Below are 15634 nucleotides of genomic sequence, written 5' to 3' on the forward strand. Positions count from 1 at the left end.
GTCATTGACTAATATTTAAATTTGTTTGATGATCTGAAACATTTACATGTGACAAACATGCAAAAAAATAAGAAATCAGGAAAGGGGCAAACAGTACTATATAAGGCTGGAGATAAGAAAGTGAATCAACATACAGTAGTGGGGTGGCCCCCTGCCTCGACTGGCTGAACGACATTATTTAGTATATAAACACTACAGTACTTGTTATAGGAATATAATATTGAGTAAAATATAACAAATGTCTAACATTACATTGTTTTAACAGCCACACTAACACTTGTTCTTTTATTTATTTTCATGTAGATCTCCTCGGCTGACTTTCGGGCAATTATCACCTTTCCTTTGTAACCCCCCCCCCCCGTCTCCCAAATCATCAATCAGTGCCCAATCATGCCCTGGTGTTAGCTGAACACTCTCATCAAGTCCAGAAGGACTCCTTATCACGCACAGCGCCGCGGGTGTCCAGCTCAGTCCGCTCTGCAAGCCAGTATGTCAAGTGAGGCTCTGCGAGTCTGGCTCGTCCTAGTCCTCCAGCTGAGGTGCGCCACGGTGCTGCTGGCCGGCCCGGTAGCGACGCGGGCAGGCTTGGAGCCCACCAGGAAGTTGACGGAGAAGCTCGGCACCTTGTTCAATTTGAAGGACCTACTCCGAGGCGCAGCTGTGGCGCCGCACAAGAAGGCGCCTCAGTTTATGTTGGATCTTTTTAACGCCTTGACCCTATCGGACGGGACATCCAAAAGTCAGAAGGAAATTCTGGAAGGAAATGTAGTGCGGAGTTTAGAAAATAAAGGTTGGTGACACGTCACTGCACTTTATGCGTAATTGGGTTTCCATATGCGTCGTTACGCAAGACAAGCTGGGGTGCGCACTGCGTGTGTGTGTAATTATCATACTTTTTAATAAAGTACAATTAATCAACTATTACGTATACTTTTACTCATCATATGCTTTGTGTTTCAGGTCATTCTGGTGAGAGATTTCACTTTTTCAACCTCTCTTCATTCGGAAGAGAGGAGAGGATGATAAAAGCCGAGTTCCGTTGGTTTAGAAGGAAACAGAAGTTTTCCCTTGGAAAGTCATACAGGTCCCATTTCTATAAGGTCAAATATATTTTGTCAGTATTCTTTATGCAGTGGACACACAGTTTTACACAGTATGTCTTCTTAATATTTAACATCATTGTTCGCCGGGCTACATTGGGGACATTTACTATCATCCATTTAAAGTTATACATTATTTTGAATGTAAATAAGATGCATAACAGCGTCTTGCACCCCTTCAGGTGGATCTTTATGAGGTGCTGGATAGCCAAGTGAAACCTTGGAGAGGTAACCTGATCACCTCCAGACTGGTTCCTCTTTACACGCAAGGATGGGAAATCTTTAATGTCACACAAACGGTAAGCTTTACTTTTATTCAAATAAAGTCCGCTGATAAATCCCATTAAATTAACTGGTCTGCTTTGGCTTTTTAGGTGGCCAAGTGGATCCACAACAGCCAAGAGAACAACGGTATGCTGGTGGTGACCACGCTACCATCTGGGACCTGGATGGTAACGGTGGTTTCTCCATCCAAGCAGCCAACAGACAATAATGCCTACTTGGTTATATTCTCTGATGATGGGAGGACAGGAGCATCAAATCAGTCATACCTTGGTAAGACGGAGAAAAATGAATGGGTTGTGCGTTAAAGATGCTTGTAAACTGTATTGATGATAGTCTCACACCCACACTGATCATTCTCTGCTCCAGAACCAGCCCATACTGCAGCAGCTGCACCTGACCACCCCACTCGGAGGCGACGTGGCGCCCCACCTTTACCCCGCAGCAGCTATTCCCAGTCCTGCCAGCGTGTCTCCCTATTCGTGGACTTTGAGGAGATCGGCTGGTCAGGGTGGATCATCTCCCCGAGGGGATACAACGCTTACCACTGCAAGGGCTCCTGCCCATTCCCACTCGGGGGTAATCTCCGAGCCACCAACCATGCTACGGTGCGCTCAATCATGCACGCTCTGAAGCTGTCCACTGACGAAGTGGACGCACCGTGCTGCGTGCCAGACAGACTCCAGTCCATCAGTTTGCTATATTTCGATGACGAGGAGAACGTTGTGTTGAAGCAGTATGACGACATGGTGGCGCTGAGCTGTGGTTGTCACTGACGGCTCACAACAATGAGACAATGGGTGGGAGAGAGGTCTAAAAATGGTATTATTTGGAGAGAAAAAACAACACATACCTAACGTTAAGTCAGTAGATCATGGTAGTTCCTAGATATCATGCAAACATGACCCCTAGTGGCTGTGAGCAGCATAGGAGCACAGCATAGGAGCAATCAGTAAGTGCTGTGATCCTCTGGCAACCCTATAACATAGAGTGATTTTTGGTCTATGACCTCACCCTTCTTGCATAAAAGCACAATTATTTCACAACCAATAAGAACTATATTTATTTTGCTGTAAAATAAAATGCATTATGTGCATTATTGATTAAACATGATGCACAATAACAGTGACGTGACTGTGGAAGTGTGCAATTCAGCAAAAGCATTTCGTATCTGGATTTTAACAACTAAGAATGTAAGTTTGCAGGTGTGGACAGCAAGGGCGTTAAAACATTCCCTTTTGATGACTGCAGCTCTGTTTTAGATGGATTTTTCACTCCACCCTTGCTACTCCTCCATCAGGCTTGCTAATACAAATTTTGTCTTGACTCAAGTTCACCAGTAGATGGCAGCATAGGTATTACATTTAAATAACACAACTTCTTGTTTCAGTCATTTTTGTTTTATATTAGAAAAAAAAGATAATAAAAAACATTTTTAAAGGTTGAAAATCTTATACTAAATATTTTAATTTATAGCTATAATTGACTTTCTAGGATTACACTAGCAGATAAAAAAAATCCCTGTACACCACAGGTGTCAAACTCAAGGCCTGAGGACCAGATGTGGCTCGCTACATACGGTAATTTTATATGGCCCACGAAAGCCTGGGAATAGTCTGTGTCAATAATGCACTTCACGTTATAACTTCTAAATGTATGTGTTCTTTCATTTTGACTGAAAAATTGTACTGCGTGCAGTTCTTCTAAACTTTAATATCCCATCATGCAACAAGATATTCCAAGCATTTTGTTGTTATCAAAAATAAATACTTGAATGTCTGCTTGTCACCTTGACATTCTCACCTCACTTCTCATTTCAAAGCGAGCTATCCATTAATTTGTTAATAAAAATACGATAATCAAATGCATGGGCAATTGTGTAATTATATCATGAGGTTATATTCATATTTATATTCATATATATTGACAGTAATGTGAGTGTGAATGGTTGTTTGTCTATATGTGCCCTGCGATTGGCTGGTGACCAGTCCAGGGTGTACCCCGCCTGTCGCCCGATGTCAGCTGGGATAGGCTCCAGCATACCCCCGCGAACCTAAAGAGGAGAAACGGTATATAAAATGGATGGATGGATGGATATATTGACAGTTACAAGTGGCCCTTTGAGGGCTGCCGTAACTGCGATGTGGCCCGCAATGAACTATCCATGCGGCTTGGCTATGTCATCTTCTGTCTTTACATAATCTAACTACCAATTGGCACCATAGCTATCGAATTTTGGTGACCCACTACTTCTAGTAAATATACGCAATGTAGTATAGCATATATAGTATATACAGTATAGTAAAGAAATACAAATCAGGAATATTATATACGTTTTTTTTTCCATTTTTACAGTAACTTAATTTAACTTAATATATTGGCCTTTATTAAATAATACATTTAAGCAAAACATTGACAATACTGCTGTGTTGTTTTTTATTGGAATGGATCACATACACAATTCAGCTCTGGTTTACCCTACATTTAAAAAAAACACACCGATGCAACAAATCGTTTCACAAAGTCATGTCACATTTGTGTTGCGCACTTGTTTGAAAACTTAACAAATTGCACAAATTCTAGCTCAGTCTGTGACATCTTTGACAGCATGCAAAACGATGACATCCAGGTAAATTCAACGCAGTTTGCCTTATGAAGCTCTGACGCTATCTTAAAATGATTGAAAACTTTGCTGCAAATAAAACTAAACGCTTAAAAATGCAAACTGTAGAGGATACTACCACCAATCACTGCCATACTTCAACAACACAATCTCATAGCATTTATAATAAATACTCCACATTTACATTCTATATTTTCTCTATAATGGATTATTCACATCCCTTTCCAAAAAAAAAAAATGCACATTGTTTGATATAAATCTTACAACTCATTCAAGTTCATCTCTTTTCAGTATACATTCAAGTCATTCGGGATAAAAAGCAAGTAAATTAAGGAGGTATTTATCAGTATTTGTAGTATGACTGTATTTGTGTTATTTTGTGTAGAATAAGTCAAATGTTGTTGATGATGGCTTTTGGCTTAGTTTCAAAGCCAGGTGCATACCCTCCTATTTCTGCTCGGCACTGGCACTGGACATCTCAACATGTCAAATGTAAGTTCAATAAAGGCAATTAAGGATAAATCCAATTGCTCACCTCAAATCCATAAACAAATAATACTGACTGCTTGAATAAGGTTAATCCAGTGAAACAAACATAATGATGTGTAAAAGCAAACAACAGTAGTTGTTACCTTTCAAATTCATCCCTATCAACTTGGACAGTCCACCTCCTCAGTGCCGAGGAAGTCGCCTAGCATGTGTTCATGTTGCCCGTAGACAGGCTCCAAATACGGATGTCCATCCTTGCAGTGGATTTGCCTGGACATGTCTAAGTGTCTCAGCTCTTCTTTCTCCACATGAGGCACTTGGATGTTCTGGGCCATAGGAGACAGAGGCACTGGGACAAAGCTATGGTAAACAACCAGTGGCGGAGACAGCACTTCCATCTGTGATGCCTGAAGAACAGCACCATCTGGTGGCTGGACTGGCAGCTGCACATAGCTTCCTGTTTCAGGATCAAAGAAGGTTTTGGTTTTGACTTGTACTGGCATGTCCACAAAATAATACTGTCCTGAATCAGGATCCTGGAGGAGCTTCCGCTGGGTCATGGGGAAGGCCTGTGTGACAATGGCGTGCTCAATGCTGGACTGACGAGAGAGTTGGCTGGTGTGACTTGACTGGCGTGAGAAGGTCGGTGGCGGAGGTGGCACGTCGATGCTGTGGCTCCTTCGTAGCGGTTTCTCTCTGCTCGCCTTCTCTCTGGCTCGGCCTCTCTGCTGGAACTCATCCATGATGGATCTCTCAATGCGCGTACTTCTCAGGTCAATTCTCTCGTTGAATGACATGTCAGCGCTACGCCTGCGGTCCACTCTATTCCCTAAGTATCTGTCAGAGCTTTGCGAGCGAGTGTTCAGTGCAGGTCTCTCGTCAACATGTGCTTTGTAGACAGGAACTTTACTGATGCCACTATAGTGTCTTTGTTCTGGTTTATCTTGAATTTGTCTACTACGGCCTTGTTGTTCCGATGCAAGGAGAGCGTCATAATTGACGTGGTTGCTTTCCACCAAGTTGTGGTTTCTCGTCTTGGCTGTTTTTTTGTGTGAATGTTCATCATCAGGCACAACTTTTCTATCACCTTCCCTGTGATGTTTTTTCTCACTGCTCTTCACCTCAGATTTGTCACTCTTGCGTCTGTCCGTTTTGTGTTTCCCAGTCGACTTGTGGACCTCTTCCTTCTTCATCCGTCGGTTTGTCAGCTTCATGGCTTTGAGGACGGCCCGTTCAGATTTGGGTAAGACAGCAGGAGGTTTGGGCAATCCCAACTGGCTGTCATTACCACTGCAGGTGGACGCAGAGCGTTCGCTAGGAACCTTCGATACGTTGACTTGTGGTGTTGTTAGACTGTCCATAACTTCAGACATTGCACTCATCACTTTCTCCTTTGGGGCAGCTGACAACCCTCCACCATGGTCCTTCTCTTTTTGCAGAATAGGAGGTGGTGAAACATTCAATAAAGTCTCTTTAGGTTTAACGGCTTCTGCAACTGATCCACTGGAAGCTGTTTCATTAGCAGATGGGAGTTCCGGGTTTTCATTTAATAGATGCAAGTCCTCCTCTTCCTTTTCTTTATTCAGAAGACTCCTTGTAGGCCAGGGCTGTACAGACTTCTTTGACTTATTGCTGAAAGTGTTGTCTTTGATTTTAAACAACGCAGGGATACCCAAAGTTGGAGAGAAAGTGTCGCACGGTGACACTGGTGTTAGAATAGATTCATCTTGAGATAAGACAGGACCATCAGTGGTACTTGAGTTGCTTTCCTTATGGATCTCTATGTCTTCTTCACCCTCAACCTCACCAAAGGAGTAATATTCCCTTTCTGGACCCTCGGAATCCTTTTTAATGTGCCTAAGAACATGCTCCTCTCTGTCCTCAAAGCCTACTTCATTCAAGTTCTCCAGAGAGTGGTAAAGGTTCAGCTCAGTATTTTTGTGTGGTGGACTCTCCACGGAGAAATAAGAGGATTTGGAAGACATGCTAGTGTGGTCATCGACACTAACGCCATTCACAAGCAATTCAGGGGATATCATAGTCCTGGAGTTGGCCTCTGCATCCATATTGTAATTTTTCTCAAGGACATCAGTGGGTGTGGTTATGTTATCAAGTTTTAAAGAGGTCTCAACAGTGCTGCTTGAGGCTTCCCTTGGGTTATCTGTCTCCATATCTGTTTTAAACTCTGATAACAAAGAATAGCTTCTTTCATTGAGTTGGTGCTTGGGAGGTACTGCATCAGATGCCATATTCGCATCGCTCGTCTCTTCATTAGAGCTGTTTGGCAAAGTGTCTTTTGTGTTTTTCTGTACATCCTCTTTTGTTTCATTTGTATGGGGATCCTCTTCTACGATGCCATTGATCCTGCTTCCAAGTCTTCTATTGCCTCCTTTTTTGTTCCGAGGAGGAACAGTGGGTGTTTCTATCCCTTTGGTTTCATGAATCACAGTGGTTTCGCCAGACAACTGCCTTGTATTCAGATCCTCCGACTTCTCAGAATTGTCATTTACTCTATGTTGGGCATGCTTAAAGTCTGATCTTAAGGATGAATTTAGCGCCATACCAGGTAAAGCCACTCTGCCACCTGATCTGTGTGTCTGACCAGGTCTCAGTTCAGTCTGAGAGAGGATGTGTCTCATGTGCTTATGGTCTTGTAGATTCCCCAAACTTTCTCTAAGAGCTTCCTCTTTTTTGTCCTCCTTAGCTTCTGTAACAGATTCTTTCAACGTGTTTTTACTTTGCTGTACCCTTGATCCATAAATTCCATCAGTAACAATCCTTCTCATCTGACGATCCGAGATGATCTCTTCAAGTGCCATTTTAGCTTTGTCATAATTATTGTTTATTAGTGCTTTGTTTATCATGACGTTACCGTCCATCCTCGCCAGAGCCTCCTGCTTATCCGGTTGCTTCTGTATTTTTGAAAATATTTCCCTCTTGGCCGAAGTGTTCCCTCTCATGGATAGCATTCCCTTCTTAATATTCCTCAACTCCTTGGAGATCAAATCATTCTTAGCTCTGGCTTCCTCGTCTATATTGTTGGGAACTCCTGCTTTGTTCTCCCGATCGCAAAGCCGCGCTCTCTCTAGCTCTTTCAACACGTGCAAGTCATGAATGATATGTTCACTGTCTCTCACAGCGTCCTTTTCTGTTCTCACGTTCACGTCACCTTCATCATCTCTCTGTTGCTCATCTGTTACAGAGTGTCTCTGATATTTTATGTAGTTGTTCAGCCTGTCTGAGAATATGTGCTTCAGCTTGTCTTGTTGGGCAGATTCATCTATTTTTGTTTCAGCTAAATTGCCGTTAGAAAGTTTATCGCTGACATGTATTTTCTTTTGAATGTCTGGCTGGGTAAAGTTTTTCTTGGGAACTGGTGGGGGATCTTTCATGATAATAACATTTTGTTCAGCTTCACCTCCAATGGAATTATTTTCTACTTTAGAGCACTTAAATGTCTCATTTGTTTCTTTGTCGTCGGGTTTACTGGTGGTTTCAGAATGAGCTGCAAGTTGCACTTTATTTTTGGTTGCATTAATGGCGTCCCTTGCAGCTTTGATAACATCCATGGTGCTCATTGATTGCCCCCAACTAATACGCTCCTCTCCAAAGTCTTTTACAGACTTCACAGGCATTTTTGGTTTGTCCGATACATTTAGTGGTGCTCCTTTTGCATTTGATTCACTTAGTGCATTTGGTGAACATATGCGTGAGGGGCCAAGGTTGTTGTTTGAAGTATTTGGTGAAAGATCTTTTTGGAAAATGTCTTTACTTGGATTCAGATGTGAAATTTCATTTGACTGATCAGTGGTAACAGGTGGGCTAATTTTTTTGTATAAATTAAGGGAAGGATAGTTTTGCATTTTAGCAATGCGGCTTTTGTTCTTTTTCGAGTGCATGATTAGAGAACCTGGATTCTCCTCACCAAGATTACCGAAAGCCTCCTTTTTGCTTTGTAGCAGATTTGATAACAAATAATCATCAGACTGTGGCCGATCAGCTTCAGGCTTCGTAAGTGCAGGAGTTGGGACGGTGACAGACTCTAAAACTGGACTGCTGGACTCCTGTCCTTCTTTTAAAACAGCAGGAGTGCTTAAACCAGAGGAGTTATTTTGTGGTTTGAGACTATCTGATAGCGGAGATTTGGTGTCACTTCCAGGAGTGTCCACAGTTTTGAATTTAGGTGGACTGTACCGACTTTTAACCCTCTTCCTGTTGTCTTTGAGGTTGAAGAGGATGCTAGAGGCCAGAGATTTGTAGCCGTCCCGCTTCACTGGAAGTTCTGGTGTCAGTTTAGCCTCAGAGTGCGATCTGCGGGGAAGGTCGAGCACAGAAGGCGAAACCACAGCTTGGATGATTTCTGATGTTTCTGTTGGCTGTCTGGAAGGAATGATGGGGGTCATCAGCTGGCAGATGCTGAATGGAGTTGAGGTGAAAGGGCTGACATCCTCAATTGCTTTCCCTTCTAAGGACATTGTCTCATTTTGCATCAACAAATCACTTTCGTCTATTTTTGCCATCATACTCTTCCCCTGAGGCGGCATCTCTTGCTTAATTGGAAGGGCAGCCTTAGTCTGCCTCCAGGGAGCAGCACTTCCATCCGTTGCATCTGAAGAGCACCTTTTCTGAGGTTGTACAGCTGTGGGCTTTGGCAGCACTTTCGGTGGTGAACAGGGGCTGACAGGTTTAGGAGCAACTGGAGGAGGAGGAGGAGGAGCGGCTTCACCTGCTTCTTTCAGTATCTCCTCTGTGTGCTCTTTTATATGAGCCTGTGTTAACTCCTTGTAAAATGGCAGGTCATACCATTTTGGTGTTATATCAGCTGGGAGAATAGACGTGTCCTTGTGGCTAAAGGAGAACTGCCTCATACCTCTCCATGTTTGGAACGGGCTCAACTCACTGTGAAGGAAAAAGTTTTTGATATTCAGCTTCTTTAGCTTGATAGTCGATTTCCCATGTTTGCTCTTTGATGATTTTCCTGAAGACAAAGGAGAACCTTTGCCAGTTTTGTTTGATAAATCATACCCACATTGTTTCTGATATTGTCCACTTGTGAGATTAGTTTGATAATCCGAGGAGAATTCTGATAGTTCTCTTTGGATGCTGCGGAGTGCAGATTTATCCCATGATTCCCCATTTGAGTCTGCAATGCCACCATTTTTGATTAGCAAGCCCTCACAGCTCTCCTCTGTGGCACTTAATGCCTGAAGAAAAGATGACATGTTGGATAAGTTCTTCTCTTTCTCTTTTTTATTCTTTCTTTGCTTTTTTGATTCTTTTTGATGAACCTTTTTAAGCGGCTCCCCTGCCAGAGGTTTACGGCAGCAGAAAGGCGAGTATCCGTGCAGGAAGTCGTCGTTGTAAACTGCATCATCTCCGACGCAGAGACTTCGGAAGGCTCTATCTGTGAGCGTGCTGACCTCGCGGTCGGTCTCGTCCATGAGCAGGTCGGAAAAGCCGTTAGGGAAGCGGTGGTGGAGCATGTTGCCCGCTCGGTGGCTCCAGTGTCTCTTTTCAACACAGCCAATTATGTCAACTGCTTTCTTCTTGGTTTGTGCCATCAAAGATCCTTCAGCTGTTCTTCCAGCTCAGGTTGACATCAGGCACAGTGTGGCAGCAGCGTCTGGAGTCCCCTGAGAAAAAAATAAGAAAAAAATAACTGTCACTATTTCAAGAAAACACATGGTTTGGAGTGGTGCACCAGTGACCTTTGTAGTATTTACATGACATGTACAGAGGCTTCTGCAATGCTGATACCATGCACACTTCAAACCGTGCACTCGTCTATTTAAGGCACTGTATGGTGTCTTTGAGCACCAAGCATGCTGTCATGAGACGATGCTCACTTTATGAGAAGCATGTCAAGCCCAGTTTTCCAGTCCAAAGCATATTTTAAACATGCATATAAAACGTTTGCCCCTCTCTTCCTTGCAACATGTCAGGTGTCAACATGGAAAAGCAGAATAATAGTCATGCCAGCAAGTACACACCAAACAGGAAGTAAAGCATCACATTCAGTGCTGTGTGCCTCAGCAGCAGCTGCTCTACTGTATCTTGCTTTAGCTATCTGGGTGAGGTCTTAGAATAGCTCATTAACCCATTTATATGTCCTGACCTGAGAGGATGGTCACTCCATGGAATAGCACTGCTCTCTTCAACTGTAGTCACACAGTCATAACTTTCCTTAAGTACAGATAAGGAAGATATTCGTATTTGCACATGAGACACACATTATTATTTGCGAAATTGAATCTCATCTTTTGTATTGAACTCATATTTCACAGTGATAACCAATTCCGTTGAGTAACGATAAAAGTAACAATAATAATAACAATACAAATTTATCCATTATTATTATTTAAATGTTTTTGCCTGTCCTTGTTAAGTTTGTGACCAACAAGTGCCCTCATAACTTGAGAGCAGGAAGCAGCCACGGTACTTTCCCAGCATCTGCTTGAGTATTTATACCCAAGGAATGAGATACAGCCTGCTTAATTGCACTGTATACATGTGTACGCTTGAGTAGTTGCATTTATATGTGCATGCTTTAGTAATGGAACATCAATCGTAATAGTAATGATAATTAAGTTTATTTCGAAAATCCTTTACAAAGTTACATTGAAATACATCATGTTTACATTTTGCGCAATTCAACACGAAAAGGAGTAGGAAAAAGCAACGTTTATTTAGTTTATTTAATCTCTATATACTCTGAATACTCTGATATTCACACCCACATGATCCCAATGCCCCCCCTCACCTTGACAGTCTTTTTTCATGATGAATGTTAGGGTCCAATCTGAAAAGCGGTGGAGCAGAATCCAAGAATCCAGTTCACATTCACGTCCTGAGAATAAACTCTTTTTCAAAGCAAAAAATGAAGAGAAATCCACTCCCAAGCGAGCCAAGCCTTCAGTTCCATGTTCAAATGCACTCAATGTGGCCCCGGCTCCTGATAGCGGGTTGAGAATCTACCAAAATAGACACTCGAGTCGGTGTGGCCAAAGCGAGCAGTTGGAACACATGGACACAGCCATAGCTTGTTCATATTGAAATAACCAGCAGGTGTCGAGTAGCAGGGCAAGAGACAGGCCAAACAGGATGAAATGGACACTGTCATTGGTTATTTTTGAAACCAAGCAGGACGCCATGGCTGACTCCTACACGGACCTCCTCTCTACTGTTAGACGATGACACAGATGACATTAGTTAGGACAGAGGCCTCTATGTCTGAGAGGCCTTCACTGAAAAAAAATGTTACATCTTTATTTTTGTAAAAATTTAGATTTTTGTTTGTAATCTTGTGGCAATGTTATTTGTTTCTATAATATTACAACTTTATTCCTGCCAAATTCTGTTCCTCTTTTTCTCACAATATTATAACTTTCTCATTGAAAAATTACATTAACCTTTTCTAAAATGATCTTTTTTTTGTAGTATTATTTTATTATTTTTATACTTTATTCTTGTACAATACACATTTTCTGTCAATGCTCCACTTTATTCTTGTAAATAATGATTGCTTTTCCTTTTTCTTGAAAAATGTAGATATTTTTTTCTCTTAGTGTTTGAATTTATTCTTATAAAATGTAATTTGTTTTCTATGATATTACAAATTTAGTCCTGTAAAACTTTTTTCTCACAATATCCCTACATTGCTCGTGTAAAATATATATTTCCCACACCCTTCATAGTATTGTAACTGTATTCCTGTAATATTACAAAAAGGAATCCAAATTTAATATTATTTTCTTGTAATATTACAATATATATATATATATATACACAATATTTATATTTTTATATAGTTTATATATATATTTTGTTGCACGATTGAGATGTTTTCCCCTTATTTTACAACTTACTTATTGTAAAATTGTAATTTATTTGTGATATTACAATTTTGTTCCTGTAAGATTCCAAGTTTTCTTACAACAATATTACAATTGGATTCTATTAAAAGTTGCTTCTTTTCTACTATATTAATTATATTTCAATAATTTTTTCTTGTAATATTATGACTTTATTCTCGGAAAATGAGCAGTCAGTAATGAGCAGGACTACTATTACAACAACTACAGATAGACCAATATGGGTTTTTCAGGACCGATACCGATTATTAGTAATTAAAGGGCTAGTTTGGATTTTTTGACATGAAGTTGTATGACATCCCCAGCAGCATTGTAGTCCATCAACAGCGACTTACCCCCCACTTGGTCCCTTAAGTCCAGTTCAGATTTCTGTGATGAAGAACGTAGATCCGCTTAGTTGCTGGGGACAATTAAGTAAAGAGTTTGGCTTCTCAAAACAATAGCGTTTTGTGAGGTTTGAGTTTTTTGAGAAGGCATTTTTGCGATACAAATGTATTAATCTTTTGAACGCATATTGTTTTGAGAAGCCAAATGTGACCAGAACTGGATTTAAGAGACCAGGTGGGGCGTAAGTTGCTGTTATTGGACTACAATGCTGATGGGGATGTCATACAACTTCATTTTTAAAAATCGGAACTATCCCTTTAAGGAGGCCGATATTGCAATATCTGGAGCCGATATTCATTTGCAGTAAAAGTGTAAAAATTTGCGTAAAAATGTTGAATAATACAAACAGTTAACTTTTTTTTAACTGCCTAAAGCATGTTTATTTAACCAAACAAATGCAAAAATAGCTCCCGAAGAGCGTGGAGCTCCTAGACTCAGAAGCATCGTAGAAGTTCAATAAAAACTTAAATAGCTTCCTGAAATGCTTCCACAGTAAATAAGGTAACATTTATATATAACTAATCATTCTTTTAAGTTTAAGCACAACAAAAAGTACAGGGAGTTAACAAGCTCGGCAACAAATCGTGTAAAGTTCAATAAAAACATATATAATAGCTCCCTGAATTTGTTCAGCCTTCATTTTGGCGTAATTCCCTGCAACACAACAAGACTTTATTGAATTTCGTACTCTCGCTCAAAATCTCACACGCGCAAGCTTCTACAATCACGGACTGTTTCCACATTGATATTACCAACAGCATTGTTTCAAGTGATTCACAGACATATCGGGAGGTACTACGAGCTAGCAAAGCTGCCGCGTGTGTTTGCGCCGCTCTTAACGTTACGTTATTGTAGTAGTCGTGAGCTGTTGAGTTTTTCATGTGACTTTCACGCAAACACACACTTCTCCACATTACATACTGTACATTCTCCCCATTGCTAATACATGGTCTGCTGAGCCTTCAGACAGAGCCAGACCGGCGAACTAATGTTATGGTAAGCTAGCAAACCAGCCTCCACTTTGGCGTGCTTTCCTCCAATAAAACAAGTGAATTGTTTTTTACGCACTCTCTCTCAATCACACACATGCTTTTACTATCATGGACTGTGACTGTCGACATTATCAGCAGCCTTCTTTCAAGTAATTCACAGACATGTCGGGAGGTACTGCGAGCTAGCAGAGCTGCCGCTAATGTTTACTCCGCTCTTACATTACGTATTCTGTTGCTCTCTGTAACATTAGTAGTGGTTGTGAGATGTACAGCACTCAGATGTTTATTACAATTTCTCGAGAGTTTTCTGCGTTGACATGTGCCTTTGCTCTCAGACGATGCTGAAGGACGTTCTCCACTCGAGAAAACTGCCCTCTTCTCTCTGGCTCTGCCAACCAATCAGATGGCGCTGTGGGTGGAGCTATGCTGGAGACGGAAGTTGCAGCCGGCAGGAGGGAGAGAAAGAGGCTGAATGTGAGCTGAAATAACTAAGTTTTAAAGTGATTTCTTGACGTCGGCCCGTCGGATTTAAATAAAGGCCGATGCCGATATACGTCAAAATTCCAAATATCGGCTGAGAAACTAGCAACAACACATCAGTAGGGTAAAACTAACCTGTCTCCAGACTGTCTTTTTCCTGAAAAATTATAATTTGATTGTTGATCTTTTTCTAATACTTATTTTTTCTTTTCAATGTAGCCCTCATACTGTTAACAGTAAGAGATATTGCTTCGCCATTAGGGAGGTCAGCTGCATCATCAGAGAAGGTGAACGTGTCGTCGTTATTTGTGTAACAAACACGAATCCAGCCAGATGAGGGAGGCGGAACTTTGTTATTATTTTGATTCTTGGTCAATCAAAAACAGTTATTTATTGAAGCCTTTTGCATCACACAAGTCTAAATTAGCAGATGATGCGTGCGGCTGACTGATGATGCTGTCTCTACAAAGCCATGTTGTAACTGCGATGCTGCTGTCTGGTTTCAGGACATGCACAGCTGTTGTTGTCGCTGTGAAACTAAGCTTCGAATGTAAGGGGGGTGTTTTGTTGACTTGTTACCCTTCGTGAGTCACTCAGAGCGAGGGAAGCAATAGATGAGGTCACATGTGAGGGGGCCGACCATGTGTGTTCCTTAAATGGACACAGTGGAGTGTTTGTCGTGTGCGGTGTTCCTTATGTCTCAAGAGGTCAACGGTCTTCAGCGTCATTGTTAATGTGTTGTCTTTTTACCTGCTGCCAGTCTGAAGAAGAACAGTCCATGAGCCAACAACAAATCCAAGGCCCCAGCAGCCACATTGCTGTGCTCCCTCAAAGGTGCCATTTTTAAGGGGAGTCTATTCCTGTCATGTTGTATTTTATGATGCAACAGCCTGCCTTGCTGTGAACTGCACCTTCCACACCTCAGCTCATCAGTCAAATGCTCAACTTTGCACCTGACACTTCACATTAAGATTATACTCACACTAGGCCACTCGCCCGTGCTGGACTTGGGCATGATCTCCCCCCCATCCCCAATGACACTGAGCTGCTTGTCTCATCACTTTTTCATCGCAATTTCCCTGACTTTGTGGATTATTTCCATTCTTATTTCAAGTTGTTCGGATTATTGTTGTAGTTATACTGCAGCAGCTAGTTATACGTTTTTATAAACCCGAACACCCAATCCCAACAACGTATTTATACATCTTTTATGGGTTTTTTTTTTTGGCGAGAGGCTAAAGGAGGTGCTGATGCAACTCCTCACCAATGGATTAGATTTAGAGTAATTTTAATGCCATAAAAACGGCCACTAGGTGGCACAAGTGCTTCATGAGAGGAAGGAGAAACACACAGGAAGAGGAAGCCCTTGCATAAAGGCAGCTGTTACATTGCGTACGACACAAAAAATGT

At 41.5% G+C, this 15634-nt stretch overlaps 2 protein-coding genes across 3 annotated transcripts; one reads left to right on the forward strand and one right to left on the reverse strand.

Moving 5' to 3' along the window:
* Positions 1-489: 489 nt before the first annotated feature.
* On the forward strand, positions 490-2179 carry LOC129177449 (bone morphogenetic protein 2-like). Its single transcript, XM_054768597.1, has 5 exons — positions 490-790; positions 961-1100; positions 1283-1399; positions 1475-1655; positions 1752-2179. The coding sequence occupies exons 1-5, from the start codon at positions 490-492 to the stop codon at positions 2156-2158; spliced, it is 1146 nt and encodes a 381-aa protein (XP_054624572.1). The 3' UTR covers positions 2159-2179.
* Positions 2180-3874: 1695 nt separating this feature from the next.
* On the reverse strand, positions 3875-11423 carry LOC129177013 (uncharacterized). 2 transcript variants are annotated; one of them, XM_054767690.1, is made up of 2 exons: positions 11255-11423; positions 3875-10127 (listed from the first exon to the last, which is right to left on the reverse strand). In XM_054767690.1, exon 2 carries the CDS (start codon positions 10053-10055, stop codon positions 4656-4658), a length of 5400 nt encoding a protein of 1799 aa, XP_054623665.1. In that variant the 5' UTR covers positions 10056-10127; positions 11255-11423; the 3' UTR covers positions 3875-4655. The 2 variants fall into 2 exon arrangements, 1 of the variants encoding a protein (XP_054623665.1); XR_008569563.1 differs by lacking the exon at positions 3875-10127 and adding an exon at positions 10609-10677.
* Positions 11424-15634: the final 4211 nt, after the last annotated feature.

Source organism: Dunckerocampus dactyliophorus, chromosome 2 (assembly GCF_027744805.1).
Source record: "Dunckerocampus dactyliophorus isolate RoL2022-P2 chromosome 2, RoL_Ddac_1.1, whole genome shotgun sequence".
Taxonomy (NCBI): domain Eukaryota; kingdom Metazoa; phylum Chordata; class Actinopteri; order Syngnathiformes; family Syngnathidae; genus Dunckerocampus; species Dunckerocampus dactyliophorus.